General features: G+C 43.3%; 1 protein-coding gene across 1 annotated transcript in view; it reads right to left on the reverse strand.

The window, feature by feature from the left end:
• The window catches only part of mst1 (macrophage stimulating 1), a 53,167-nt gene that overhangs the window by 10,744 nt on the left and 14,860 nt on the right, over positions 1-27,563 (reverse strand). The window contains exons 4-12 of the mRNA XM_055647831.1: positions 25,634-25,748; positions 24,503-24,645; positions 18,978-19,098; positions 18,326-18,444; positions 13,219-13,387; positions 9,061-9,191; positions 7,626-7,728; positions 5,814-5,950; positions 3,474-3,509 (exon numbers count right to left, since the gene is read on the reverse strand). Coding sequence (XP_055503806.1) covers positions 3,474-3,509; positions 5,814-5,950; positions 7,626-7,728; positions 9,061-9,191; positions 13,219-13,387; positions 18,326-18,444; positions 18,978-19,098; positions 24,503-24,645; positions 25,634-25,748 — 1,074 coding nt within the window. The remainder of the gene's footprint in view (positions 1-3,473; positions 3,510-5,813; positions 5,951-7,625; positions 7,729-9,060; positions 9,192-13,218; positions 13,388-18,325; positions 18,445-18,977; positions 19,099-24,502; positions 24,646-25,633; positions 25,749-27,563) is intronic.

A 27,563-nucleotide genomic window follows, 5' to 3' on the forward strand; every position in this document is an offset into this window, starting at 1 on the left:
GCCGAATGGCCTACTCCTGCACCTAATTTCTATGTTTCTATGTTTCTATGTACTTTGGATCCATCTTCACTAAGGAAGACACAAACAATCTCCCTGATCTACTAGTGGCCAGAGGATCTGGGATGACAGAGGAACTGAAGGAAATCCACATTAGGATTAGGGCAGGGATCGGCAACCTTGTTCTGCATAGGGACTGGGACGCATGTCTGCGAGCGGATGGTGGGCCACATCTATCACGTGTACACATGCATCCCGCCCCGGATGGCAGGCATCAAATCACGTGTTCACAGAAGGTAGACGAAAATTCTGGAGAAACGCAGCGGATGAGGCAGCCTCATGTAATCCTTGCATGTCTCACCAGCTGAGTTTCTCCAGCATTTTTGTCTATCATCGATTTTTCCAGCATCTGCAGTTCTTTCTTAAACGTGTTCACAGAAGGTGCGCAGACATGCTGGCGGCTTTGCGCAGGATAAGGTACAGCCAGAGCTCGTGTAAGCGCTCGGCCGTGCTCTGAGAAGCGCTCAGGGCGCTCGGCGGGCTGGATGATTACGGGGGAAAAAATCCGCATGTGGGCTGGATGATTTCGGGTTACGGACTGCATTGGGCCCTGGGACGTAAGTTGCTGAACCCTGATCTAGGGTGATGGAGGAACTGAAGGAAATTCACATTAGGCAGGAAATGGTGTTGGGTAGACTGATGGGATTGAAGGCTGATAAATCCACACGGCCTGATGGTCTGCGTCCCAGTTAGCCTGACATAGATGGTGCGGAAGATGATGGTGTCAATTATAAAAGATGAAATAGCGGCACATTTGGATAGCAGTAGCAGGATCGGTCCGAGCCAGCATGGATTTACGAAGGGGAAATCATGCTTGACTAATCTTCTGGAATTCTTTGAGGATGTAACTAGCAAAATGGATAAGGGAGAGCCAGTGGATGTAGTGTACCTGGACTTTCAGAAAGCATTTGATAAGGTCCCACATAGGAGATTAGTGGATAAAATAAGAGCAGATGGTAGGTAGGGTACTGGGGGTAGGGTACTGACATGGATAGAAAATTGGTTGGCAGACAGGAAACAAAAAGTAGGGATTAACGGGTCCCTTTCAGAATGGCAGGCAGTGACCAGTGGGGTACCGCAAGGCTCGGTGCTGGGGCCACAGCTATTTACAATATACATTAATGATTTAGATGAAGTGATTAAAAGTAACATTAGCAAATTTACAGATGACACAAAGCTGTGTGGCAGTGTGAACTGTGCGGAGGATGCTATGAGGATGCAGGGTGACTTGGACAGGTTGGATGAGTGGGCAGATGCATGGCAGATGCAGTGGATAATGCTGTGGATAAATGTGAGGCTATCCACTTTGATGGCAAGAACATGAAGGCAGATTATTATCTGAATGGTGTCAAGTTAGGGAAAGGGGAAGTACAACGAGATCTGGGTGCCCTTGTTCATCAGTCACTGAAAGTAAGCATGTAGGTACAGCAGGCAGTGAAGAAAGGGAATGGCATGTTGGCCTTCGTAGCAAGTGGAGTTGAGTATAGGAGCAAAGAGGTCATAGAAACATAGAAAATAGGTGCAAGAGTATTCGGCCCTTCGAGCCTGCAACGCCATTCAATGTGATCTTGGCTGATCATCCAACTCAGTATCCTGTTCCTGCCTTCTCTCCATACCCCCTGGTCCCTTTAGCCACAAGGTCCTCCTGCAGTTGTACATGGCCCTAGTGAGACCACACCTGGAGTATTGTGTGCAGTTTTGGTCTCCAAATTTGAGGAAGGACATTCTTGCTATTGAGGTAGTGCAGCGTAGGTTTACAAGGTTAATTCCCGGGATGGCGGAAATGTCATATGCTGAGAGAATGGAGCGGCTGGGCTTGTATACTCCGGAATTTAGAAGGATGAGAGGAGATCTTATTGAAACATATAAGTTTATTAAGGGTTTTGGACACGCTAGAGGCAGGAAACATGTTCCCGATGTTGGGAAAGGCCAGAACCAGGGGCCACAGTTTAAGAATAAGGGGTAGGCCATTTTGAATGGAGATGAAGAAAAACTTTTTCTCCCAGAGAGTTGTGAATCTGTGGAATTCTCTGCCTCAGAATGCAGTGGAGGCCAATTCTCTGGATGCTTTCAAGAGAAAGTTAGATAGAGCTCAAAGATAGCAGAGTCAAGGGATATGGTGAGAAGGCAGGAATGAGGTAATGATTGTGGATGATCAGCCAAGACCACAGTGGATGGCGGTGCTGGCTCGATGTGCCGAATGGCCTACTCCTGCACCTCTTGTCTATTGTCTATTAGAGCCACAGGGATCGAAAGCAAGTTGAAAAAGGAACCAAAATTGGCTTGATAAGAGGAGGCAAAGGGAGGTGGTGATAGGAATAGTAAGTTCACAGAGTGTACAAAAAAATGGTGTTGCTATTGATAATAAAGAATGTGACAAATCATCCGCTATGATAATCCACAACATTGGTGTCCCATAAGGATGCATTCTCAGCCCCATACCATACACTTTATACACTCATGCCTGTGCAACCAAATACCAATCAAACTCAATTTACAAATTTGTAGACAACACCACCATGGTGGGATGGATATCAAATCATGACGAGATGGAGTACAGGAAGGATATTGAGAACATAACCTGATGCCAAGACAACAACCTCATCCTCAATGTCAGCAAAAGAAAGGAAATTGTAATCGACTTCAAGAGGCGAAGCAGTACACACACTTGGGTAAACATTGAGTGCCAAAGCAGAGATGGTTGAAAGCTTCAAATTTTTAAGAGTAACTATCACACGCAATTTGTCCTGGCCAGCCACATGAAAGCAATGTCCAAGAAAGTCCACCAATGCCTCTACTTCCGTCGAAGGCTGAGTAAGTTCGGCATGTTCCCAAAAACCCTCACCAACTTCTCTACACATGTGCCGTAGAAAACATATTATCAGAATGCATCACAGCTCCATCCAAGACCACAAGAAATTGCAAAGAGTTGTGATTGTAGCCCAGAATATCACGCAAATCATCTCCCTTCCATTGACTCCATCTATACTTTACGCTGCCTTGGCAAGGACACCAGTATAATCAAGGATAGGTCTCTCACTCACTCCCTCTTCTCCCCTCTCCCATTAGGCAAGAGGTACATATGTTTGAAAACACATATTTCCAGATTCAGGGACAGTTTCTTTCCAGCTGTTATCAGGCAACTGAACTGTCCTCTTACCTAGAGTGGTCCTAACCTTCCATCTACCTCATTGGAGACATTCAAATGATCTTTAATCAAACTTTATTGGATTTTATCTTGCACCAAATGTTATACCCTTTATCCTGTATCTGTACACTGTGGATGGCTTGATTGTAAGCATGTACGGTCTTTTTGCTGACTGGATAGCACACAACAAAAAGCTCTTCAGCTCTAGCTGAAGAGCTACTTCAAACATCTGCGTTTGAAGTACAGAAATGGTGTTCCAAATATATACCTGGATCTTCCTCCATTGTCGGGATATTCTGCCCTTCTGCAATTGAAACAGATGAAAAGAGTGAAATTAAAGAGTAACTGGAAATCAGCAGTCACAACATTTGCAAATACATACTGGAGATTCAACAATGCTTATGTCTATATTGGGAGATGATTGGGTGACTTAATTCTCCTCTGCCCATGACCGGCCAATTCATTGGTACCCAGCTACTGGGATTCAGAAAGCAAAAGCTTTGGTAGGCTCAGTTGGGACCCCAGCTATTTACAATATATATAATGATCTGGATGAGGAATCTCCCAAGTTTCGGATGAGCTGGGGGGCAGTGTTTTGAGGAGGATCTCAAGGTGGGAAGGCTAGGTGAGTGGGCACATAAAGAATGCTACACAGTGGTAGATTTGCAAAAAACGGGAAACAGATTACATCTAAACGGTACCATAAAAAATGCAGCGAGACCTGGGTGTCTCTGCAGCAGGCAGTAAAGAAAGCGAATGGTAAATTTGAGATAAAATCTCTGCAGTTGTACATACCACACCTGGAGTATAGTTTTGGCACCATCCTTGTGCAGGAAGGTTCACCAGAATCAGGACTGTCTTTAAGCTGGATAGATTCCAGCTTTGCATGTACAAAATATGGATTCAGATTCAGATTCAGATTCAGGATAATATCCTATAAAAACGAGTGAGGAGAAAACTATGGCCATAAAATTGAACATTGTGTCTGTGCAGTATGATGCCATCTGATTTTAAGTTAGATGTTGGCCCTTGTGGCCAAGGGATCAGAGGGTATGGAGAGAAGGCAGGTACGGGATACTGAGTTGGATGATCAGCCATGATCATATTTGGCTATCGAAGGGCCGAACTACTCCTGCACCTAAGATGTGTTTCTGTCTCCACCAGTTTATCTCGAACAATAAAGAAGTACACGTGGGGGATTTGCTGTAAAAAATGGCATTATAAAATCTCTGTCTGTGTTTGTAATAAAGCGAGTGCTTTTAATGCTATGGCCATAAAATGAAATGGGATTTGCATCTATAAACAGTTGCTATCAATGCGTGACACGGATGTGAGTGTGGCTGAAAAAGGGCTGTGTTTTGTAATGTGTTAATTTGCGGTGTGTTGTGCCATTCTATTTATAGCACCCAAAGACATATTTCTCCCCATGTTTTGTGGGATGCCAGCTCTGAAGTCTTATGTGGTCATTGTTCCATGCAAAGCTCTGAAGCCCATGGAATATTGAGTTCACCTTTAAAATGCACACTCATCATTTAGACTTTAAACAATTTATGCATTTGAACGTCCTCAGGCAAAAAGCATGTTGATTCTTGAACTGCACAGTAAAAAGAACTTCTACCAATGTCTCAAAGTACGGGTATAGAATGTGTTCTGCTGCAGCTGGAGTACTGCAATCAGCATTGGAAACACCTTTAATAGTGGCCTTGGAGTAGTCACAAGGTAGATTCATCAGAATTATAATTCTGTTAAAGGTTAAAGGTTATGAGCATATCTGCCAAAGATTGGGTTTGTGTTGGTGTGAATAGAGGGAATTAATTGTCTCAAAGTGATTTCCTTAAGATGACTGAATGAACTAATAGAATAGATTGAAACAAACTATTTTTGTTTGATGAGAGATTCCAGAAAAAGAAGACATTAGCATTTGGAATTAGGCTGTTCAGAGGTAATATCAAACACACAGGGAGTTATGGAATTCTGGAACTCTCCCCAATAAAAAAAACGTTTGCGTAACTGGGCAACAGAAAATTTAGAAGCTCAGATTATTATTGGGCAATGGTTATACTGGTTACAAAACCAAGTTAGGTAAAATGAATTGATATATGGATCAACCATGATCTAATGGAACCTGTTCAAGGAATTGAATGACCTACCCTTGTTCCTGTCTCGGTCTTTCTTTTACTGTCAATTTCTCTGCCTACGTTTTTTTCTTTGTTATGTGTGTGTACATGTGTGCATGTTTGGAATCCTTCTTTCTCTGAATGTCACACTGAACCACCTATATTTCATTGTCTCTCTGGAACCACCAACCAAACCCTTCCTCCCACCCCGTCCCCCTTTCATTCTATTTATCTGCCTCTCCTCCTAGTTCTCTCTACAATGAAAAATGTGCTCATCAGGTCAGTGTTCAAATTTATTTTCTCTATGTTTGTAGTTCACCGAAAGAAATGCTGTTTGGAAGATGATATATAAATTATTATGAATGCCATTATTTTCTAAAATATCAATGTATAATTGTGTTCAAAATGTGGTTACAGTTGTCACACTTATGTAATGAACATGTGTAAATCACTGATTCACACTCAGCTTCTGAGTAACAAGAGTCCCATACTGCACGTGCTGATGGCGCAATAATCCCACTGCACTTTGGGGTCCAAAGTGTAACACCAAGGTCCGTGATTGTCATCATCAGGGTTTCGACAATAGTTTCTCTGAAGATCAGCATCTGGATACATTTGAGGAGTGACTCTGTGGGGGGGGAAAGGATTGAAGGACAGACACTGTCATTACTTTAGTTTGAGACACAAACATCAATCCCAGTCATACACAGCAGACACAGCTCCCTTTACATTAAAAACAATGCACAGACCAGAAATCAACACTAATTCCCCAACGATATATAGCAATGTAAAAGAATAATAATTGGAGCAATAAATATGTACTAAGATCATTGTTAATTCTAGACATATACTCATACTCCAATAAATCACTAGAATATCATCCTACCCCGTAAATTAGATTTTCAGTAATTTACACAAACCCCGACATGAATGCGAATTCCAACCATCCAAAGATTAAAATCCCAGTAATATACAGTAAACATTTATATGCCCCTTACTTCACTAACACTATTACTCTTCAGTAACCCACAGTATCTCCTGCACCATGCATCACGGACAATAACTTCCCAATAACATACCAATCTGCCTAGCTGATATAAAATGCCAAGATTAAGGCTATTCTCCATGACACAACCGCTGTGTTGTTAACAGAAACATTAAGTTCATTACTTGAGACAGGTAAGTATATTAAACGAGTGAAATGCAGCTTCCCTGATGATGATTATTCTCATTTGAGCAACATATCACGACTGGATTAGTGTGAAACCCAGAAATGTGAACATACATTAAATCAATCACATACACGTTTCAGACATTTATACATGTAGTAATTTGTCACAATATAGCACAATGAAAATCTGTGCGCATGTGATGCTGCACGATGCAAATTTTTCATTGCACCTGTACCTCACTATGGTGGTGAATATGACATTATGACAATAAACCTGACTTGACATGACATGACTGAGATATACGCTGAGATGAACAAAATAGATACAATTGTATTTGGTCCCACAACTTTACACCAGCAACCTGTTAAAGTAAGTTAAGGTCCTGTATATTTTTTAAACTTTAACTAGCATTAATGATTACAATTAATTAACATAAATGGGAATGCATTTCTAAATAAACTAATACTTTTAATAAACGAAGATTTTCTTCAATGATGTTTATATTATTTCCTATTTCTAAATGGCAGCAAAAGTATTTTGACTGCACGTGCTGTAAAGAGGCACTCTGTAGTTGTGGGCTTAGTTTGTCTTGGCTGAGGACCACCCATTGCCCACTCTGCCTCACTGAATGGCTCCAGCATTAAAACCCCTTTGTAGGGAGGATCACAACAGCAAAAAGATAAGCATGTTAATAGGAATGCTGCAAGAGGCTTTCGGACGATATGACAGACAATCCGAATCATTCTAGTAACTCTGATAACCTGAGATTAAGAATAATCACAAGAATGTGTAATAATACTGATATTACTTCCCCATCAATATATATAGAGACTGATGTACCAGATCTAGCTACCCTAAGAATAACAATGACCCCGTTAATGTACATTTTTTCATATTTTAATATCAATTTGTAGGTATTTGATGTTCCAAAATTACCACCTACCACAGCAATTTACAGAAATCTTGAAAAATACCACCAATAATGCAGATAACCTACAATCAGTATTCATCTCATGATACTGTACATATATAGTGCCCACCATAATGTTTGGGACAAAGACACCTCCTAAACCATTCTCTATTTCTAGTTATTGGCTCTCAGAATCACTTAACGAAATGAAGATGACCTACCGTGGGCTATGGGAACTATTTGAGGTCCACATTTGGCATGGGATTCCCTTCCTAGTTCTATTGACAGCTCCTCGGTAGTTTTTCCCATTTCCTTCATAGCAGTCTGTAAAGTGGCAAGGCTCTGTGTTAAACAATTTGTCTTGCTCATACATAGGAACAAATACAGGCTTATGTTATGAGTGCTGCTCTGATGAAGAACTTGCACCAATTTTAAAGACAGATTCATCAACACATGCAGAGTAAGCATGTTCTCAGTAAGCGTGCACGATTTCCCCCTTGAAGGCTCATTTTCCAATATTAGATCTTCGGAAGAAACAGACAACACACACCCCACTTACCATCGATGGCAGTGCAGTGGAGTCTGTGAAAAGCACCAAGTTCCTGGGAGTGCACATCACAGATGATCAGACATGGTCCACCAACACCATCTCCCTAGTCAAGAAGGCACAGCAACGCCTCCACTTCCTTCGACGGATGAGGAGAGCTGACCTCCCCCCTTCTGCCCTCACGACTTTTTACAGGGGTGCCATTGAGAGCATTCTTACCAGCAGTCTCTCAGTCTGGTATGGCAGTTGCTCTGCTGCTGACCAGAAGGCCCTACAGAGAGTGGTGAGGACAGCGGAGAAGATCACCAGATCACCCCAACCAGCAATCCAGGACCTATACCCATCTCGCTGTCACAAGAGAGCAAGCAATATCATCAAAGACACCACCCACCCAGCACACAAACTGTTCACCCTCCTACCTTCCGGTAAGCGCTACCTCAGGCCATCAGACTACTCAACACACTTAAGAAAATTCCATGAACAGTACCCAAACAAAGACAAACAAACTGTGAAAATAACTTTGCCTCAATGTCTCCAGTACGAAATTTGCACTTTTTCTATATTGCACCTTTCATTGTTGCATCCTTTTTAAAATACCTCAAAGTTTTTGCTACATTTTGGCACACTGTGAATATTTTAATATTTTAAATAATGTAATGTCTATTGTCTATTTTTATTGGTATGTTGTCTGTCTGTGTTTTTAATATTACTTGCACATTTGGAGTATGGGGAAACGTAATTTCAATCCTCTGTTGCATAATTAAATTGACAATAAAGTTTACTTTGAACTTTGATTCTCTACTTTTTGACAATACATCATCAATGCTTTAACTTTGCAACAAACGAAGCAAACTTTGCAACATCCTCATCTCAGTCGGATGCCTCTGCGAATGTAGCAGCAGAGAGACACTTGCCCCTGCAGGAAGATACCGGGAGAATCAGGAACTCGACACAAGATTATTTGCTCACGGTCGCTGATAAAAAAGGAAGTGTGGGTATCATGAAGGGTGAACTGCCTACAAATGGCCCACTCTTATGCAGGGTTTCCCTCACACTCACACAAAATGACCACAAGTTTTTCCATGCCATCAGCAGATTGTTCTTCTTACCTTCAGGTTCAACATCATCTTCACAGCGTTTGATCTGCAGACAAAATGCTGTCCGGTCTCTGGGATCCATTGTGAAACACCAAGGGGCATCTGCACCGTCAGGATTCCGGCAGTAGTTCTCTTGCAACCCTCTGTAACAATAGATGGGATATACTGGGCCAGAACTTTCAAACAACAGAATCGGAGGAGATTAACAATGCAGAAAGAGGTAATTCAATCCAGTGTATCTGTGCTGTTTGAAAATTAGCAAACTGACCCAATCCCACCTCCAGTACTTTGCCTGTTACTCTGCAGATCATAACTCTTCAAGTACACATCCAAGCTTAATTGGGTTAAGGGTATCTTCCAACATCCTTCCCTGCAACAAATTCCACAATTCTAACCTCATCCCCTCCTCCTCTGGGTGAAATGTTTTCCTCTCCTATCCTTTAATCTATCAATCATAAAGTTCAAAACAAAAATTGTGACTGCCCATATTTTCCAGCATTTATTTTGGCTTTAATGATTCTTGACCTCTATATTAATAGTCCTTTCTATTTAATATATCTAGGTTCCTCAGTACTTTATACACCTTGGTTAAATATATTTTCCTCATTTACAAATAAATCAACCCTTTATCTAATGTCTTTATAATTTTCCAATATTGGCTACACCTTTATAAATCTCCTCTGCACCATCTCCAGTCCATTCACATTTTACTGCAATGTAGTAAACATAACTGTATATGGTTCTCAAGCTGTGGCTTAATTAATTTTGTCCATAGTTTTAGCATAATGTCCCTGCTCTTATATTCTATACTTTGACCACTTAAGGAAAGCATCCTGTGTGTCTTTTCAACCACAATATTGATTATTGTGCTACCTTTAAGGATCTGTGTACACGCACTGCACGGTCCCTTTCCTACTCCACACAATTCAATATCCTCCAATTGATTGCATATTCCATTGCCCCATGTCAACTCCCCAAATGCATTACCTCGCCCTTCACTGGATGCAATTCCATATGCCAATTTGCAAATATTTTTATCATGCCCCATACATTTTAAATAAAATTAATAACAAGGGAGAAATACTATACCCTGTGTTTATGAAAACATTTAGCAACCATACACTAGGCTCCCAAACACGAGGCCAAGTTCAGATCCATTTTGAAACTTTCCCTTTTTTAGTGATCCTGTCATATGGAACCTGTTAAAGGCCTGCCTCAAATCCATATAGACTAAATAAATGCACTGGTCTCACTGACCCTCCTTGTCAATCGACTTAATAAGAGCCTTCCATTAACCAATCCATGTTGACTGTCACTCTGTAACTTTGTAAGTTGGTTTATATTGCCTCAGAATTGATTCAATACTTTGCCTGCAACTGGGGTTAAACTAACTGGACAACACACTAAACTAACTCGCAGCACAATAAAAGTCCTCCAATCCTCAGGCATCATTTCCATAGCCAAGGAGGATTGAACGTTTCTAGCCAGAGCCTGCGCAATATCCTCCCTTGCTTTTTTTTAACAACCTGGGATATATCTGTAATTGTAATTGTAATTGTAATTGTAATTCATTTATTAGCCAAGTATGTACATACAAAAAATTTGATTTGCCATACAGTCATACCAAAAAAGCAACGAGATACACAACTAAATAAAAGTTAACATAAACATCTGCCACAGCGCACTATGATGGAAGGCAATAACGTACTATCTTCCCTCCTTTTCTCCCGCGATCGGGGCAGTCGTACCATCCGCTGTCAGGGCGATCGAAGCTCCTGCTTCGGGGCGATCGAAGGTCCGCCTGCGGTTGGAGCTCCCAAAGTCGATCCCTAACCAAGTGACCGCGAGCTCAACGATGTTAGGTCCGCAGGCTCCTGCGGCTGGAGTTCCCAAAATTGATCCCTGACAAAGGGACCGTAAGCTCCACGATGTTAAGTCTGCAGGCTCCCGTTGGAGCTCCCAAAGTCGATTCCCAGCAAAGGGGCCGGCAGCTCCACGATGTTCGGCTGCATGTTAGGAGATACGATATGGAAAAAGTCTCATCTCCATCGAGGAAAGAGATTTTAAAAAGTTCTTTGATTTTACTTGCCAGTATTTTTCCATACCCTCCCATGCTCTCCAAGAACTATTCATCCCAGGAGGGAAACTGATCTGCCAACAGTCATAAAACAGAAGATACAAGAAACATGAAATGAAAGTGACTAATGGAAAGGATTATGGATGTGTGCAAAGATTTAGGGAGGTGGGGGCGGAGAAGGGGAATCAGTCTACCCCATGTCAGAAGGGGAAAGAGTTGTACAGTTTGATAGCCACAGGGAAGAAGGATATCCTGTGGCATTCTGTACTGCATCTTGGTGGAACCAGTCTGTTGCTGACTGCACTTCTCAGGTTGACTAGTGTGCCATGGAGCGGGTGAGCTGTATTGTCCAAGATGCTCTGCCATCTGAGGAGCATCCTCTCCTCCAAGAACACCTCCACCCTCAGGAAAGAGCCAGCATTCCTGACGAGTTTATTAATCCTGTTGGCGTCCAAGGCCTGCTGTCCCAGAACATGACAGCGAAGAGGTTGGCACAGGCTACCACCGATTGGTAGAACATCTGCAGCATCTTACTGCAGACCTTGAAGGAGCGGAGCCTTCACAAAAAATACAGCTGGCTCCGTCAGTTCGTGTACAAGGCCTGAGCATTCCTGGACCAGTCCAGTTTACTGTCCAGGTACACTCCAAGGTATTTCTACTTCTTGGTAAACTGCACATCCACATCATTGATGGAGATTATGTTTCCTTATTCCACCCATTATGCACATTACTATGCAATGGGTCCTAGATTTGGCAGTACTATCCTTTTTCTTTGTGGGGAAGCAAGTTTACCATGACCTTGAATTTACTTCTTAATACAATACAATACCTTTATTTGTCATTTGAACCTCACATGAGGTTCAAACGAAATGTAGTTTCTGCAGCCATACAATAAAAGAACCAAAACACACACCAACACTATTCACATAAACATCCATCACAGTGGCTCTCCTCCTCACTGTGATGGAAGGCAAAGTTCTTGTCTCTCCCCTGCCCTCCATTTCCCTCCCGAAGTCGAGGTTAAAGCCCCCGGCGGGCGCTAGTCCGCGGCAAATTAAGGCCGCGCCGGGCGTTGTAGGGCCCCCCTCCAGGTCACTCTCAACCCCGCAATTCGGGCGGGAGAAGTCGCCGCTGCCGGTGCCCCGCAAAGCAGCCTCCCACCGGGGATCCGCGAGCTCCCGGTGTCACCATCCACCGGAGCCGGGCCGCAGCAACGCGCCACCGCCGCTCTCCACGCCCCGAAGCCGGCCAGCTCCACGTAGGTAAGTCTGCAGCAGCTCCACAGCAGGCTCCATGGCTCCACAGCAGGCTCCACAGCAGGCTCCACAGCAGCTCCACAGGCTCCGTGACTTGAGCCTCCAGGTCGTTCCGGTGGAGGCCGCTCCACGGCGCTAGGCCTCAACGGCAACGGAGCTCCGACAGGGAAAAGGTCGGGTCTCCATGCAGGGAAGAGATTAAAAGTTTCCCCCACCCACCCCCCACCCCCCACACATACACATTTTAAAAAAAAACCCGATAAACAGCTACAAACTAAACCCTCAACAGGACAAAAAAACAAAAAAACACAGACAGACTGCAGAGGCCGCTGCGACACCGGTCGCGCCGCCCACACTCGCTTAAATGTCTTCCATTGTTCAAACACTATTTTACCTTCGCATAACTTTTTCCAGTCAACTCTTGCCATATTGAACCCAATTTAACAAAAAAAATCCGTGCTCCAATTTAGCCCTTATATTCCAATCTTAACCTAGTCCTTTTCCATAACTATGTTAAATCCAACAGATTTATAATCACTGCAATATAAGACTTCAGCACTAATACTTCCACTTGCTCAGATTAATTTCCTAAATGCAGAATTGTCCCCCGTTCTTCTCAAACCCAGTCAAACTGTATCCAAACCGACATAACCAAATGGGTTTCGATTCTGTTAACTTAATCCACAAATTCTATCTAAATGAGCACAGCCTGCTCAGATTGTACATGTCCATTACCTACATTATATTGTTTTTGTAATTAAAGATACATGATTTAAATCATTTGCTGCTATTTACTCTAACAGATTTTGAATATTTGAAGGTTATATTGTTCCATACTTGCATTGATAATTTTCTGGTGTGAACTCATGTTCGTGTGGAGATTGTGCGTCCCATCGCTGGCAAGGGGTTCCAGATGTGGTTTGGCTCACTCTCCCTCTGTATCCTATCCCATACTGTTTGAAGCATTTTTTGGTGATCTCCACATCTTTCAACCTGTGTGTCTCACCTGCGTATTGAAACAAAGAAAATAAACAGAAATAAAATATTTTTCTTTATCTTACATTCTTTAATTCACAGTCCCTTCAGTACATATTTTACAATATAATAGCCATATTTGGCTATTAGGTCTCTCCACAACAAAAAAAACACGAAATAAAAATGTTATTTCTAGCCATTTCACTTGATAAGGTCTGCTCCTTTGCCACATGGTTTTTCTTTTCTCATTCATCCTCTCAAGAGTTATGAAGAATAGGCCAGTAATTGTTTTGAGGCCAAAATCAGATCGCTCACAATCTTATTGGACCTAAGAGCGAGGTCAAGTCAAGTCTATTTGTCACATACACATACGAGATGTGCAGTGAAATGAAAGTGGCGATGCTCGCGGACTTTTGTGCAAAAGACAAACAACCAAACAAATTATAAACACAATCATAACACACATATTCTTTTACATAATAAATAATGGAAGGAAAAACGTTCAGTAGAGTTAGTCCCTGGTGAGATAGGCGTTTACAGTCCGAATGGCCTCTGGGAAGAAACTCCTTCTCAACCTCTCCGTTCTCACCTCATGGCAACGGAGGCGTTTGCCTGACCATAGCAACTGGAACAGTCCGTTGCAGGGGTGGAAGGGGTCTCTCATGATATTGTTGGCTCTGGAGTTGCACCTCCTGATGTATAGTTCCTGCAAGGGGGCAAGTGAAGTTCCCATTGTGCGTTCGGCCGAACGCATTACTCTCTGCAGAGCCTTCTTGTCCTTGGCAGAGCAATTCCCAAACCAGATGGTAATGTTCCCGGACAAAATGCTTTCCACCGCCGCTGCGTAGAAGCACTGGAGGATCCTCGGAGACACTCTGAATTTCCTCAATTGCCTGAGGTGGTAAAGGCGCTGCCTTGCCTTACTCATGAGTGCTGAGGCGTGTGATGCCCATGTCATATCCTCGGAGATGTGGAATCCCAGATATTTAAAACAGTTCACCCTATCCACAGGATCCCCATTTATCCTCAATGAGTGTACGTCCTCGGATGATGTGCCCTCCTAAAGTCCATGATCAGCTCCTTCGTTTTTTTGATGTTCAAGAGGAGGCTGTTGTCCTGGCACCAGAGTGCTAGATCAGCCACCTCCTCCCGGTAGGCCTTCTCGTCATTGTCTGAGATCAGGCCCACCACCACAGTGTCATCAGCAAACTTAATTAATGAGTTGGAGCTGAACCTAGCCACACAGTCATGTGTGTACAGGGAGTACAATAGGGGGCTGAGGACGCAACCCTGGGGCGATCCTGTGCTCAGGGTGAGGGACTTTGATGTATTCCCTCCCATTTTGACTACCTGGGGCCTAGCGGTGAGAAAGTCCAGGACCCAGGCACACAGGGAGGTGTTGAGCCCCAATTCCATTAGCTTCCCGGCCAGTCTGGTGGGGACTATCGTGTTGAAGGCTGAACTGTAGTCTATGAACAGCATCCTCACATAGCCCCCCCTTCTGGCTGTCCAGATGGGAGAGAGCGGTGTGCAAGACCTGGGAGACCGCATCGTCCGTGGATCTGTTTGGACGCTATGCGAACTGCAACGGGTCCATGTTCCGAGGTAAGGGCCACTGGACGGTAGTCATTCAGACAGGCTGGGGAGGCAGATATGTTTCTTAAAACAGGCAGGGACCACGGCCTTGTCCAGGGAGAGGTTGAATAATGTAGTAAGCACTAGAGCTAGCTGCGAGCACAGGACTTGAGTACTCGCCCCGAGATGCCATCAGGGCCTGCAGCTTTTCTCGTGTTCACCCGTGTCAGAGCCCTCCTCACGTCGTGCTCGGACAACGAGAATGTGTGCATATATCCTCTCTTCCTGTACAGAGACACAGATGTATGGGCCTGTCCAATTAGGCTATTTTTAGGCGATTGCCGGCAACTGTCATGATCATAGCAGATTGAAGGCAACTGGGCCCCCCTTCAACATAAAATTTGAAATAGAATCATTGCTTTAACAACAACAAAAAAAGTCAACAACCTACGTCACCTGGCGACAACCTACTGGCGACAACCTACGTTAACCTGGCGCCAACTATGATAGCACCTACGTCAGGAGGTCAAGCTACGCTCATTGGCGTCAAACCCACGGTTGCCGACTGCCTCTGAAAATGTTACATGTTGAAAATCTAGCGGCGACCAGAAAGACGCTACGATTCTTTAGGCGACTGAGGAAACTACTCACGACCGTACAGGCAACACCCCGGCGACCATGTGGCGACAGCCTCCTCGCCTATAGTCGCCTAATAAATCGCTTAAGTGGGACAGGCCCATTATACAACACGGAAATTGGCCCTTCAGCCTAACTCATCTATGCCAACCAAGTTGCCTTTCTGAGCTAGTCTCATTTGGTCTGATTCATGTACCTGTCTAAATGTTTTTTTAAATTATGTAATTGTACCCACCTCTATTACCTGTACCTCCTTTGGCAGCTCATTTCATATACCAACCACCCTTTGTGTGAAAACATTGTCCCTCATGTCCCCTTTAGATTTTCCCCTCTTAGCTTAATTCTATGCCTCTATTACCTCCCTGCCCAAAGACTATTCACCATTTTGATGCCTCTTATGTTTTTATATATATATCTTTTTCCACCACCACATCCTGTTATATCCTTCTATGTCCAGCTAATCTCTTGTTTTTAATGTATGTATCAAATGACACTCCTCTTCCCTTAATCCTACTCGCCCAAAACGTTTCACTGCCACCAGGGGTCGCCGCACGATAGCAGCCTCGCCAACAGTCTGTCTGTCCTTTCGTCTTATTTTTATTATTTTTAGTGTGTTTTAAAACTTAATGTTAATGTTCTCTGGTTTGTTTTATGTGGGGGGGTGGAGGAGGGAGTTGGGGGAAACTTTTTTTCAATCTCTTACCTTGCCGGAGATGCGATTGTTTTCCAGATCGTACCAGACTGATTCCTGGGATGTCAGGACTTTCATATGAAGAAAGACTGGATAGACTCGGCTTGTACTCGCTAGAATTTAGAAGATTGAGGGGGGATCTTATAGAAACTTACAAAATTCTTAGGGGGTTGGACAGCCTAGATGCAGGTAGATTGTTCCCGATGTTGGGAAAGTCCAGGACAAGGGGTCACAGTTTAAGGTTAAAGGGGAAATCCTTTAGGACCGAGATGTGAAAAACATTTTCCACACAGAGAGTGGTGAGTCTCTGGAACTCTCTGCCACAGAAGGTAGTTGAGGCCAGTTCATTGGCTATATTTAAGAGGAAGTTAGATGTGGCCCTTGTGGCTAAAGGGATCAGGGGTTATGGAGAGAAGGCAGGTACAGGATACTGAGTTGGATGATCAGCCATGATCATATTGAATGGCGAATGGTGCAGGCTCGAAGGGCCGAATGGCCTACTCCTGCACCTATTTTCTATGTTTCTATGTATCTCCGGTTGCTCTGCGGCCTAACATCATGGAGCTGGAGGCCTTGCTCGGGACTGACTTTGAGTCCCACCGCAGGGACATGGACTTACCATCGGAGCCGATCCCTTGCCTGGGATCGATGCTCCAACCACGGCCTGCAGACTTCAACATCGAGGAGCTCGCAGTCTCGGGTGGAGACCGATTTGGGAGGCTCCAAAATCGCAGAAAGTTTCGACCAGCTCTGACCCGGGGTCGGTCGCCCGGCGCGGGGAGCTGACATCCCCCCGATGCAGGAGCTTGATCGCCTCGATGTGGAGGGCCCAACCGCCAGCTATGGGAGTCAAGATCATTCCGTCAAGGGAAGACTTGAGGCCCCCGACTGCGGGAGATCAAAGAAAGGAAGAGATTAACTTTTTTTTGCCTTCCATCGCAGTGAGGAATGTGGAGTAGTCACTGTGGTGGATGTTCATGTTAAAATGTATTTTATGTGTTTGTTGCTTTTTAATGGTATGACTGTATGGTAAATCAAATTCCTCGTATGTTGCGAAACATACTTGGCTAATAAGGTATGAGTATGATTATGATCCCCTATTGGCTCTCCTAATTCCGTGCTCGAGTTCCTTCCTGTTTTCTTTATATTCCTTCATACCTCTGGTTTTAGGTTTAAGTTTAGTTTTTTTTTGTCACATGTAGTGAGGTACAGTGTAAAGCTTTGTTTGCATGATATCCTATCAAATCAGATAATATACATAAATGTAATCATGCAAACTAAAGTACTGTAGGAAGAGCAAAGGGGAAGAATAAATGCAGAATATTGTTCTCAGCATTGTAGCGCACCAGTACCATAGACAATATCCAATGTCTGTAATAGGGTAAAGGGGAATCGGTCAGTGCCCTCGCCAGGTAACAGAGAAGAAGTTATTCCCAAGTCTAGTGGTGCATGCTTTCAAGCTTCTGCCCAAAGAAGTAATGAACAGGATAGGACAAGTCCTTGATTATGTTGACTGCATGAGCGGGAGAGGGCCTGGTCTTTGTGTCTTATATATGCTACCTTTTCTTGTTGACTAAATAGACAATGGGTGCTGGAGTAGGCCATTCGGCCCTTCGAGCCAGCACCGCCATTCATTGTGATCATGGCTGATGGTCCACAATCAATACCCCGTTCCTGTCTTCTCCCCATATCCCCGGACTCCACTATCTTTAAGAGTCCTATCAAGCTCTCTCTTGAAAGTATCCAGAGAACCGGCCTCCACCAGGCAGAGAATTCCACAGACTCGCAACTGTGTGAAAAAGTGTTTCCTCATCCCCGTTCTAAATGCCTTACTCCTTATTCTTAAACTGTGGCCCCTGCAACATCGGGAACGTGTTTCCTGCCTCTAGCGTGTACAAACCCTCTCATCCTTCTAAATTCCAGAGTATACAAGCCCAGCTGTTCTATTCTCTCAGCATATGACAGTCCTGCCATCCCGGGAATTAACCTTGTAAACCTACGCTGCACTCCCTCAATAGCAAAAATGTACAACGTTGCTTGTCATTCAAGGTTAAAAGGCTCACTTACTGCATTTACGTATGTTGCAGTATTCACGCTCAATAGCAGGGTCAGTGGTGTAACACCAGGGCAAGGCTGAGCCATCAGGATTCCGACAATAATTATCATCCAAGTTCTTCTCAGGATATCTTAAATCAACAGGAGATGAGTCATGGCAAACATTAGCAATCACACTTACATCAGATCTGTGCTGCAAAAGATGTTTTAACATAATTTTACTGCAGTAAACACGAACTGGGGTTGAAAGATTACCAATCTGGACTTTTACTTCTATTGAAATCAAGCCGAGAGTGCTGTAATGAAGGCACTGCACTTTGACCTGATAGCCAGGTAAGTTATTCAAAGGAACATAACAGCTAACCCAACATCAAAGCTCAAAGTAATGGTACCAAGGGTCTAATATGGATGTAAATATGCTGTTACAAGGCGCTCTCTCTCTCTCCACATCTAGGTCATATCACAGTGACCTTACTGCAATGTTCTGGGGCTTGACACCTTTTCAGGACAACTTTGAGAATAAGCCACAACACAAATTGATTGGGAACTCTGACTGACTGTCACTACATGTCATAGATTGCTTGATTAGAAAATCCAATAACAAGCATCCAAATTTCTTGGTGATGATTGTGTTCTTTGTTTGAATATGAACTTGGTCACATACTTTTCTGGCTGGTACTTATGTACATGAGGATAGTTGAGATCCCAGCGTTGACATTCTAAGCCACTTGCTGTGTGGTCCATGAAGCCAGCGTAATCCTCACCATTGCACATCACACAGACATCTGAGCGATAAAAACAGAAACATATTGTCATCAATATTGAGTACAGGAACTTCATTGCAAGTTTATTGGTGGGGTTGTGTATTTTATGCCCTGGTTTCCACCATGATAATTTGTACACTTTTGAAGAAATAAGAGACCACAGATGCTGGAATCTGGAGCCAAAAACATTTTGCTGAAGATTCCAGCATTTGCAATCTCTTGCGTACACCTGCTGGATGAATTTAGGGAGGTCAGAGAAAAAGTAAATGTCTCAGATCAAGTTTCGACTTTGACCTGTAGTTTTGCCTCCACTCCCCATCTCCCAACATGATAAGGACAGCACGGTGGTAGAGTTTCTGCCTTACAGCACTTGCAGTGCCAGAAACCCGGGTTCTATCCCAACTACGGGTTTTGTCTGTACGGAGTTTATACATTTTCCCCATGAACATGAACGAGATCTTCAGTTTCTCCCACACTCCAATGATGAACACATCTGTAGGTTAATTGGCTTGGTATAAGTGTAAATTGTCTCTAGTGTGTGTGGGATAACGTTAATGTGCGGGGATCACTTTGTCGGCGCGGACCTGGTGGGCCGAAGGGCCTGTTTCCGCGCTGTATATCTAAACTAAAATAAAGAAATCCTCATGTGAATCAATCAATAATTTGAGCAGCAATAGGGATTAATGAAAAAGGATCTTGGGGATCTGTGAGGAATAAATAGAAACAAAGAAACAAGGAACAGTCGACCCGAAACGTCACCCATTCCTTCTCTCCAGAGATGTTGCTTGTCCCGTTGAGTTACTCCTGCTTTTTGTGTCTATCTTCAGCCTTGAATATGTTTGAATGTCTGAGGTAGAGAATTTCAGATTTACATTCCTCCCCAGTGTAGATTGAAGTGGCAAACCATTTATCCTAAGACCATTTATCTTTTCCGCTTGTGATAGGATTCACTAGCAACTCTCACCATTGTAAGTAGACTGGGAAAATCAGGTTGGTACTGGACCCCAAGACAGGGAGTTTATGGATTGCCTCCATGATGGATTCTTAGAGCAGCTTGTACTGGAGCCTAACAGGGAGAAGGCAATTCTGGGTTTAGTGTCGTGTAATGAACCGGATTTGATAATGGAACTCGAGGTAAAGGAGCCATTAGGAGGTAGTGACCATAATATGGTAAGTTTTAATCTACAATTAGAGAGAGAAGTGTAAATCCTGGGTGTCAGTGTTACAGTTGAACAAAGGGGACTATGGAGCCATGAGGGAGGAGCTAGCTAAAGTTGACTAGAAAGATACCCTAGCAGGGATGACAGTGGACAGTGGCAGGTAATTCTGGGAATAATACAGAGGTGCAGGATCAGTTAATTCCAAAGAGGAAGAAAGATTCCAAGGGGAATAAGGGGCGACCATGGCTGACAAGGAATGTCACGGACAGTATAAAAATAAAAGAGAAGAAGTGCAACGTAGCAAAGATGAACGGGAAGCAAGAGGATTGGGTAATGTATAAAGAGCAACAGAAGATAACTAAAAAGGCAATACAGGGAGAAAAGATGAGGTATGAAGGTAAGCTAGCCAAGAATATAAATGAGGATAGTTAAAGCTTCTTTAAGTATGTGAAGAGGAAAAGATTAGTTAAGACCAAAGTTGGACCCTTGAAGACTGAAAAAGGTGAATTTATTATGGGGATCAAGGAAATGGCAGATGAGTTGAACAGGTACTTTGGATCCATCTTCACTAAGGAGGACACAAACAATCTTCCTGATATACTAGTGGCCAGAGGATCTGGGGTGATGGACAAACTGAAGGAAATCCACATTAGGCAGGAAATGGTGTTGGGTAGACTGATGGGAGTAAAGGCTGATAAATCCCCAGGGCCTGATGGTCTGCATCCCATAGTATTTAAGGAAGTGGCTCCAGAAATCGTGGATGCATTGGTGATCATTTTCCAACGTTATATAGATTCAGGATCAGTTCCTGTGGATTGGAGGGTAACTAATGTTATCCCACTTTTTAAAAAAGGCGGGAAAAAGAAAACAAGGAATTATAGACCAATTAGCCTGACATCGGTGGTGGGGAAGATGCTGGAGTCAATCATAAAAGATGAAATAACAGCACATTTGGATAGCAGTAACAGGATCGGTCCGAGTCAGTATGGATTTACGAAAGGCAAATCATGCTTGACTAATCTTCTATAATTTTTGAGGATGTAACTAGGAAAATGGACAAGGGAGAGCCAGTGGATGTAATGTAACTGGACTTTCAGAATGCATTTGATAAGGTCCCACATAGGAGATTAGTGGGCAAAATTAGGGCACATGGTATTGGGGGTACAGTGCTGACATGGATAGAAAATTGGTTGGCAGATAGGAAACAAAGAGTAGGGATTAACGGGTCCCTTTCAGAATGGCAAGCAGTGGCTAGTGGCCACAAGGCTCGGTGCTGGGACCGCACCTATTTACAATATACATCAATGATTTTGATGAAGGGATTCAAAGTAACATAAGCAAAGTTGCAGACACAAAGCTGGGTAGCAGTGTGAACTGTGAGGAGGATGCTATGAGAATGTAGGGTGACTTGGGCAGGTGCACGGCGGATGCAGTTTAATGTGGATAAATGTTAGGTTATCCACTTTGGTAGCAAAAACAGGAAGGCAGATTATTATCTAAATGGTGTCAAGTTGGGAAAAGGGGAAGTACAACGGGATCTGTGGGTCCTTGTTCATATGTCAATGAAAGTAAGCATGCAGGTACAGCAGGCAGTGAAGAAAGCGAATGGCATGTTGGCCTTCATAACAAGAGGAGTTTAGTATAGAAGCAAAGATGTCCTTCTGCAGTTGTACAGGCCTCTAGTGACACCACACCTGGAGTATTGTGTGCAGTTTCAGTCCCCTAATTTGATAAAGGACATTGTTGCTATTGGGGTAGTGCAGCGTAGGTTTACAAGGTTAATTCCCGGGATGGCGAGAATGTCATATGCTGAGAGAATGGAGTGGCTGGGCTTGTATACTCTGGAATTATGAAGGATGAGAGGGGATCTTATTGAAACATAAGATTATTAAGGGTTTGGACACACTAGAGGCAGGAAACATGTTCCTAATGTTGGGGGAGTCCAGAACCAGGGGCCACAGTTTAAGAATAAGGGGTAAGCCGTTTAGAACGGAGATGAGGAAACACTTTTTCACACTGAGAGTTGTGAGTCTGTGGAATTCTCTGCCTTAGTTGGAGGCTGCTTCTCTAGATACTTTCAAGAGAGAGCTAGATAGGGCTCTTGAAGATAGCGGAGTCAGGGGATATGGGGAGAAGGCAGGAACGGGGGCACTGATTGTGGATGATCAGCCATAATCACATTGAATGGTGGTGCTGGCTAGAAGGGCCAAATGGCCTACTCCTGCACCTATTGTCTATTGTACCATAGTCTATGACAGACAGGAGTAAATATGGCTTGTACTAAATAGCAGCAATGGGGTGGCAGGGTAATATTATTAGTGTAAACCCTTTTGTTGATTATTTACAATACAGATTATTATGTAACAACAGGCAGGCATTTGGCCCCATGAATATATGCTGGCTCTTAAAATCTCCATGATTTAATCCCACATGCCTGTTCTTTCCTTGAAGTCAGGTAATCTATTTTTTTTTCAAGCAAAACCCCATTGAAAGTTCCCATAGAATGTGCTTCCACCATATTTTCAAGCGGTTAATTCTAGGTCACAGGAACTTGTTGCGGGATTAAAAGAAACATCTCCTCATCCATCCTCCACTTCTATCATGAATTATCTCAAATTTGTAAATACTTTTATTTTCCCATTCTTAATTTTGAACACTTCAAGTAAAACTCCATTTACTTTCCTGCATCCAATTAGAGCAATGCCGCTTCTGTATTCCCTGCCCAAATCTCCCTTAACCACAATATTTTTCAAATGTAATAAAACCAGAAGATGTTGGAAACACTCAGCGGGTCAGGCAGCACCTTGTGCAAAGCAAAACAGACTTAATGATTCAGGTCAAAGAGCTCTTTATCAAAACTGATGACAAGGAACAGAACATTTTGACTGTTCTTCAAAATCTCAATACCTTCTATAAAGCCTTGATATCATTCCTTAATCATGATATCCAGATTGGACACGATACTTTATTAACATCTAATTAATGAGTTGAATAGATAGGAGCAAAGAAACAGACCTGCTCAAAATGTCATGAATCAATGATATATATACTGAACTTTCAAAAGTGATCAATAGTTTTTAGATGTATTTAAACATGAAAATGTTTAACGATAAACAACTAATATAGCGCATTCTACTATAGTGTTCTAGCATAAAGAGAGAGCTAACATATTTCTATAATGGAGACACAAGAAACTGCAGATGCTGGAATCTTGAGAAAAACACTAAGGTCTGGAAGAACCGCCTGTCAGGTGGCATCAGTGGAGGGAATGGGTTTAGTTTAGAGATACAGCGCGGAAACAGGCCCTTTGGCCCACGCCGACCAGCGATCCCCACACATTAACACTATCCTACACCAACTGGGGACAATTTTTACATTTACCAAGCCAATTAACCTACAAACATGTACTTCTTTGGAGTGTGGGAGGAAACCGAAAATCTCGGAGAAAATCCACGCAGGTCACGGGGAGAACGTACAAACTCCATACACAGAGCACCCGTAGTCGGGATCGGACCCGGGTCAACGGCGCTGCATTCGCTGTTCGACAGCAACTCTACCTCTGCGCCACCGTGACCATGATGGTTCAGTCTGAAGAACGGTCAGGAGCTGAAGCCGAGTCTGCCCATTTCTTCCACTGATGCTGCCTAACCTGCTGAATTCCTCCAGCACTTTGTGTTTTGCTACATTTCTTTAATGTCTTTCACGATTTTGGATGTTTATTGCACTTAACAGACCATTAAGTACTAAATTACCAATTTAACATAGAATTGAATCAGTTAATTTAACATAACAAATTTCCATTTAGCGGAATAGATGACCAGACAACCCATGTACGTTGAGGAACTAATATTGGCAGGACGCCTCCAACAACACAGCACCTTTTTCACTATTGTATTGGAAGGTCAGGTTGGACTTTGCAGACAGGTCTAAACTCATAGCTCACTGATTTAGAGGTAAGAATGCTACCGAACGTGCCCAGTTTGACACAAGAAACGTATCTTATTGATTGAATGTCAAGGGAAGAATTAACTACAAGTTCTTAGCTCTGAGCAATTCTACCTACCAGATGGTTACATATTCCTTAGATGGAACCTTTGGGCCATTGCTAATGCTACTGTATAAGGTAAATTCAAATTCTGGTGAACTGGGATGAACAGCAGGTTGCTCTGCATGAAACCTTGCTCTGTTGACATAGATAAAAGTGTTGAGGTGTGCCTACTTGAAATTTCCATCAAGTGTTTTGGATGCGATGAAGAGCAGTTTACCCTGGTTACATCTTGGGATGTTACAGGTCTCCAGTCGAGTGTTCCAGTCCATGGTGTAGCACCAGGGGCCATCTTGATCATTATCAGGGTTGCGGCAGTAATTCTGATCCAAGCCTTTCTCTGGGAATTGACTGGGTGAGTTTCTGTTTAAAAGCAAAATACCAGTCATACATCAGTCTGATTCAACATGTACCATTAGAACTTCAGCAGAATAGTTAGGTAACATTACCCAAGGAAACTATGGATTTTTCCCCATCTTCCCATCATCATCATCATTTTATATATTCATGGTCTATCCTTGAGAAGAGGAAGTTAATGCAAAATTTAGAGTCAACTCTTCGGCCTCCAATCACCAGGATGTGCGGGCCGGGGCTCAAACCCTGCACCTTCTAATTCTGGGGGAGAGTACTGCGCACTTTCCCATTTGCTATATATCTGAAAATACAAGGTGTGCATTACCTAACAAGGCCAGTGTCAAAGCCGAGGCACACTGGCACTCATCCTAGGGAGTGATACTGCAGAGATGTAGACTGAAGGAATAGATTAAGAAGAACAGACCTGAACACCAGTTGGTTGGGGCCGGGGATCTGGGATAAGACAATCAGGAGAGTGTAGCTGTTTGCAAGGTACCACACCTTGGGAAGTGATGACTGAACCAGGTAGTTGCACAGGGAACAGTATCTGCAAGGTACCACAGTTCCCATAACACCTGCTTCTGCATTTTCACCAATACATCGTTTTTAATGGCAATCAAGCTGGACCTTTTAGGACCCTTGGTTTGGCCTGTGCAAGCATGGTAAAAGTAACTGGATTGGGACAAATGTTTGAGTTGTTCAATTTCACTTTCATCATATCTGTTGAGCTCAAAGTTTAATTATATGGCTCCCAGGGAAACAGTCTAGGTGGCTGAACTAGTGCTGCAGTGGAGACCCAGAACAGGGGAGGACTGCAGATATGTTTAATAGAGGAGGGATTGAAGTGCCTGCCAAAGATCTGTGTGAAATGGATGGTTCATGGGAATGCTACAGTCAGGCTAAAGTTGGGAACAACAAAGGTAAGCCCCAGCCCCCTATCATCATATTTATTTCCCCCCTCCCCCATACACTCATCCCACTGGAATAATACCTCTACCTGTGTTCATGAGGGACATTAGAACTCCAGTGCTGGCACGTTTTCCCACTTTTGGTCTTGGGGACTGTGCCTCTGTATGAGACTCCTCTGTTCACAATGCATTCTCGTATATAATCTGAAAAGACAATGGTGGATAACATCACAAGCAGGAAAAGGTGTAAACCGCGGTGAATGATACACATTAATTAGTTCCTGAATTATTTACTGGTCCTGGCTAAATTACCAACAGTTACAACGATAAAAATACAATGGGAAAAATCAAGCTGCTGATAGAACTCAGCCAGCCGGGCAGCATCTGTGGAGGGAAATGAACAGATGACATTTTGTGTCTGGACCATTCTTCGGACAGATGAAGTAGAAGGGAGATAGCTGGCAAAAAAAAGATGAGGTAAAGAATTGGGGGAAGACCTGGTGGGTCCAGGTAATTACGGTTGATTGGCAGATGAGTCTGGTGTGAGGGAAAAGGGTGAAGATATTAACCAAGGATGGAGGTGATGTGGACAAGACAAAAGGGTGCAAATGGGGAATTTGATAAGAAAGAAAGGTGGCAAATGGAATGTAGAGCCAGAGGAGGCATGGTGGGTAGAAAAGAATAGGGAAGGAAAATTGGAAGACTCAGTGGTAAGAAGGGGTGGATGATGAGCAGAAGGAGAAGGTGGAGGAGGGTTAAGGAACCGGGTGATGAGGGCAGGGGGCAATGCAAAAGAAAGGGAAGAGGGGAAGCTGGGTAGAGAAGAGTGGAGGGGATTACATGAAACTGGAGAATTCAATATTGAATATGAGGTGGTGTACTTCCAGTTTGAATGTGGCCTCAATCTGGCTGTGGAGAATATGATTGTGCATATTAAAGAGAAAGAACTGAAGGGTGAATTAGATTTTAACCAGCACCCTCCAAATACCCAACCCTTCCAGCAAAAAAGCTCATCATGATTATTCTGTGTCAATGCTGCTTGCTCCAACTCAGCCTGGAATTTGACACTGCCTCTTGAATGAGGAACGATGAGGCTTTCATGCACTGTATGCATATTAATATAGTTACATGTAGTCACTATATTGATATAGTCGATGTAGTCACATTAAAGTAACTTGTTCCTGAAAATTACAAAAGTAAAAATCTGATGTTCCCATGCTATTCATTGAGGGAGAATCAATACTGAGGTGCCTCAGGTCACATTTACTGGTTCCCTTTATCAATACAACAAGATTTTTATGGAGATTAAACTCTCAGAATCAATGTGCCATCAGCCACCACACTGGCTTCGCTGTCGTCAGTATTATCCTCGGAGAACGATCAGGCACTCATTACTACTATGCCTCCCCCTTCGCGTACTCATTAATAGGTCACCTTTAAACACAGCCTTCAAGATCACAAGATACAGCTCAACATTGTCGTGGCTTAACATAATAACTCCGTGGGTGCCTTTCAGGCACAAACAAGCAGACAGCAATTTTTAAAGGAAGGTAATTTTTTACACAAACCTCATGACATTGCCTCTGGAATTAATTAATTCAATTAAGTTATTGATAACAACAATTACAAATTGTCAGGAAAGTCAATGAACATCTTGTCAGCTCCTCTCACAATGTTAAGATTGTTCCTGCAATTGCATTTATTGAAGTAATTGGCTCCAGGCGTCTTTAGGTATCACAGCTGATGGAAAGGTATAGAGATAAGGTGTGTAGGGAGAAACTGCAGATGCTGGTTCATACCGAAGATAGACCCAAAATGCAGAAGTAACTTAGTGGGTCGGGCAGCATCTCTGGAAAAAAGCAACAGGTGACATTTCGGCTGGGAACCCTTCTTCAGACTGAAAGGTAGAGGCAGGAGGGGAAATTGGAGGATGAAAAGGCCAAAACAAAACAGGGCCGACAACAGATGACCTCAGGAAGGATGGAGTCCATAATCGCTCATTGTTGGCTGGGGAAGATG

The sequence above is a fragment of the Leucoraja erinacea genome, chromosome 16 (genome assembly GCF_028641065.1).
Source record: "Leucoraja erinacea ecotype New England chromosome 16, Leri_hhj_1, whole genome shotgun sequence".
NCBI lineage: Eukaryota > Metazoa > Chordata > Chondrichthyes > Rajiformes > Rajidae > Leucoraja > Leucoraja erinaceus.